General features: G+C 50.1%; 1 protein-coding gene across 3 annotated transcripts in view; it reads right to left on the minus strand.

Annotated features, from left to right (window-relative positions):
• The window catches only part of Tmem173 (transmembrane protein 173), a 6,383-nt gene that overhangs the window by 3,521 nt on the left and 1,188 nt on the right, over positions 1–1,674 (minus strand). For all 3 annotated transcript variants that reach the window (XM_021214719.2, XM_021214718.2, XM_029546996.1), the window contains 3 exons: positions 1,272–1,498; positions 957–1,140; positions 598–706 (listed from right to left, as the gene is read on the minus strand). In XM_021214719.2, coding sequence (XP_021070378.1) covers positions 598–706; positions 957–1,140; positions 1,272–1,498 — 520 coding nt within the window. The remainder of the gene's footprint in view (positions 1–597; positions 707–956; positions 1,141–1,271; positions 1,499–1,674) is intronic.

The raw sequence follows: 1,674 nt of genomic DNA on the forward strand, positions 1-1,674 counted from the left end.
AGAGGCAGGCGGATTTCTGAGTTCGAGGCCAGCCTGGTCTACCAAGTGAGTACCAGGACAGCCAGAGCTATACAGAGAAACCCTGTCTCAAAAAACCAAAGGAAAAAAAAAAATAAGACAAGTGTGGTGGCTCACACCTGTAATCCCAGGACGTGTCAGACAGACGAAAGAGGATCAGAAATTCAAGGTTGGGGGCTGGAGAGATGGCTCCACGGTTAAGAGCACTGACTGCTCTTCCAGAGGTCCTGAGTTCAATTCCCAGAAACCACATGGTGGCTCACAACCATTTGTAATGGGATCTGATGCCCTCTTCTGGTGTGCATGAAGACAGCTACAGTGTAAATAAAGTCTTTAAAAAGAAAAGAAAAAAGAAAGAAAGAAAGAAATTCAAGATCACCCTCAAATAAATAGGGTGATTTTATGCCCCCTGGGCTTGTGAGGTCCTGTCTCAAAGCTCACACCCTTCACAGAGACAGGGATGCTTTAGGAATTTAACTGTATGGCAGACATGGAAATACTTCGAAAAGCATAGCAAAGTAAGTATGGCAAAAGCTGTGTGCTTTGTTGTCCACAAACCAACATACAGAGGTGCCCTACCTGGCAAGATCAGCCGCAAGTACCCAATGTAGTATGACCAGGCCAGCCCATGGGCAACATTGAACTTCTTTTCTTCACAGACTGCAGAGACTTCTGCTGGAGCTAAACTCTGAAGACAGCAGAAGGGCCTGAGGGACTTTCAAGGGGGATGTCCAAAGCCCTTCTCTTGCAGAAAACTTTCCCAACCTGCTGCCAGCTTGCCTTCACCACTGCTATTAAACCCATCATCCCAAGCCTTCATCACTCCACATCCAGATCTCCAACCTTGAAATTAGTCTGAGTCTCAGCACAGAGCTCAGGCACATTAGTACCAGCAATAGTCCCCTCTACCCACACCATCCATCTCTTCTGCATCATACCTGAAGGTCCAGGAGCATGCTTAGGGTCTTAGAGAGGCCCAGAAGGCCAAGCATCCAACTGAGGCTCATGTCAGCAGTTTCTTGGAGGAAACAGCAGAAATAAGACGACAGTAGAATCAGGGCCATACAGCGGATGGGGCAGCCCAGGCAGGCGTGCAGAGCCTTCCAGTAGCTGCCCTGGTACCTGCAGGGGACGGCCTAGCCTCAGATCGCAGCCCAACTCAGCTGACAATGTTCAGGGAAAGCCAAGGTTAGGAGTCAAGGGTATGGTGCTTGCTTGGGTATTCAGCCATCGTGGAGACCACAGAAGGTTACCTGGACTGGACATGGCGCAGCTCTTCAGCCAGACAGCAGATCTTTTTCAACAGTAGTCCAAGTTGCTGCAAAGCTAGGTGATATACTAGGTACTGTAGAGTGTGACTTGGCGGATCCCCTGCCACCCAAAGGATCACCAGGCTGGCCACCAGAAAGACAAAGGCTACTTGTTTGGAGCGGTGACCTCTGGGCCGTGGGATGGCTGGATGCAGGTTGGAGTACGGCATCTGTGGGCATCAAGAAATCCACAGCTGAGCTGGGCGTGGTGGCGCACGCCTTTAATCCCAGCACTTGGGAGGCAGAGACAGGCGGATTTCTGAGTTCGAGGCCAGCCTGGTCTACAAAGTGAGTTCCAGGGCAGCCAGAGCTATACAGAGAAACCTTGTCTCGAAAAACCAAAAAA

Source organism: Mus pahari, chromosome 15 (assembly GCF_900095145.1).
Source record: "Mus pahari chromosome 15, PAHARI_EIJ_v1.1, whole genome shotgun sequence".
Taxonomy (NCBI): domain Eukaryota; kingdom Metazoa; phylum Chordata; class Mammalia; order Rodentia; family Muridae; genus Mus; species Mus pahari.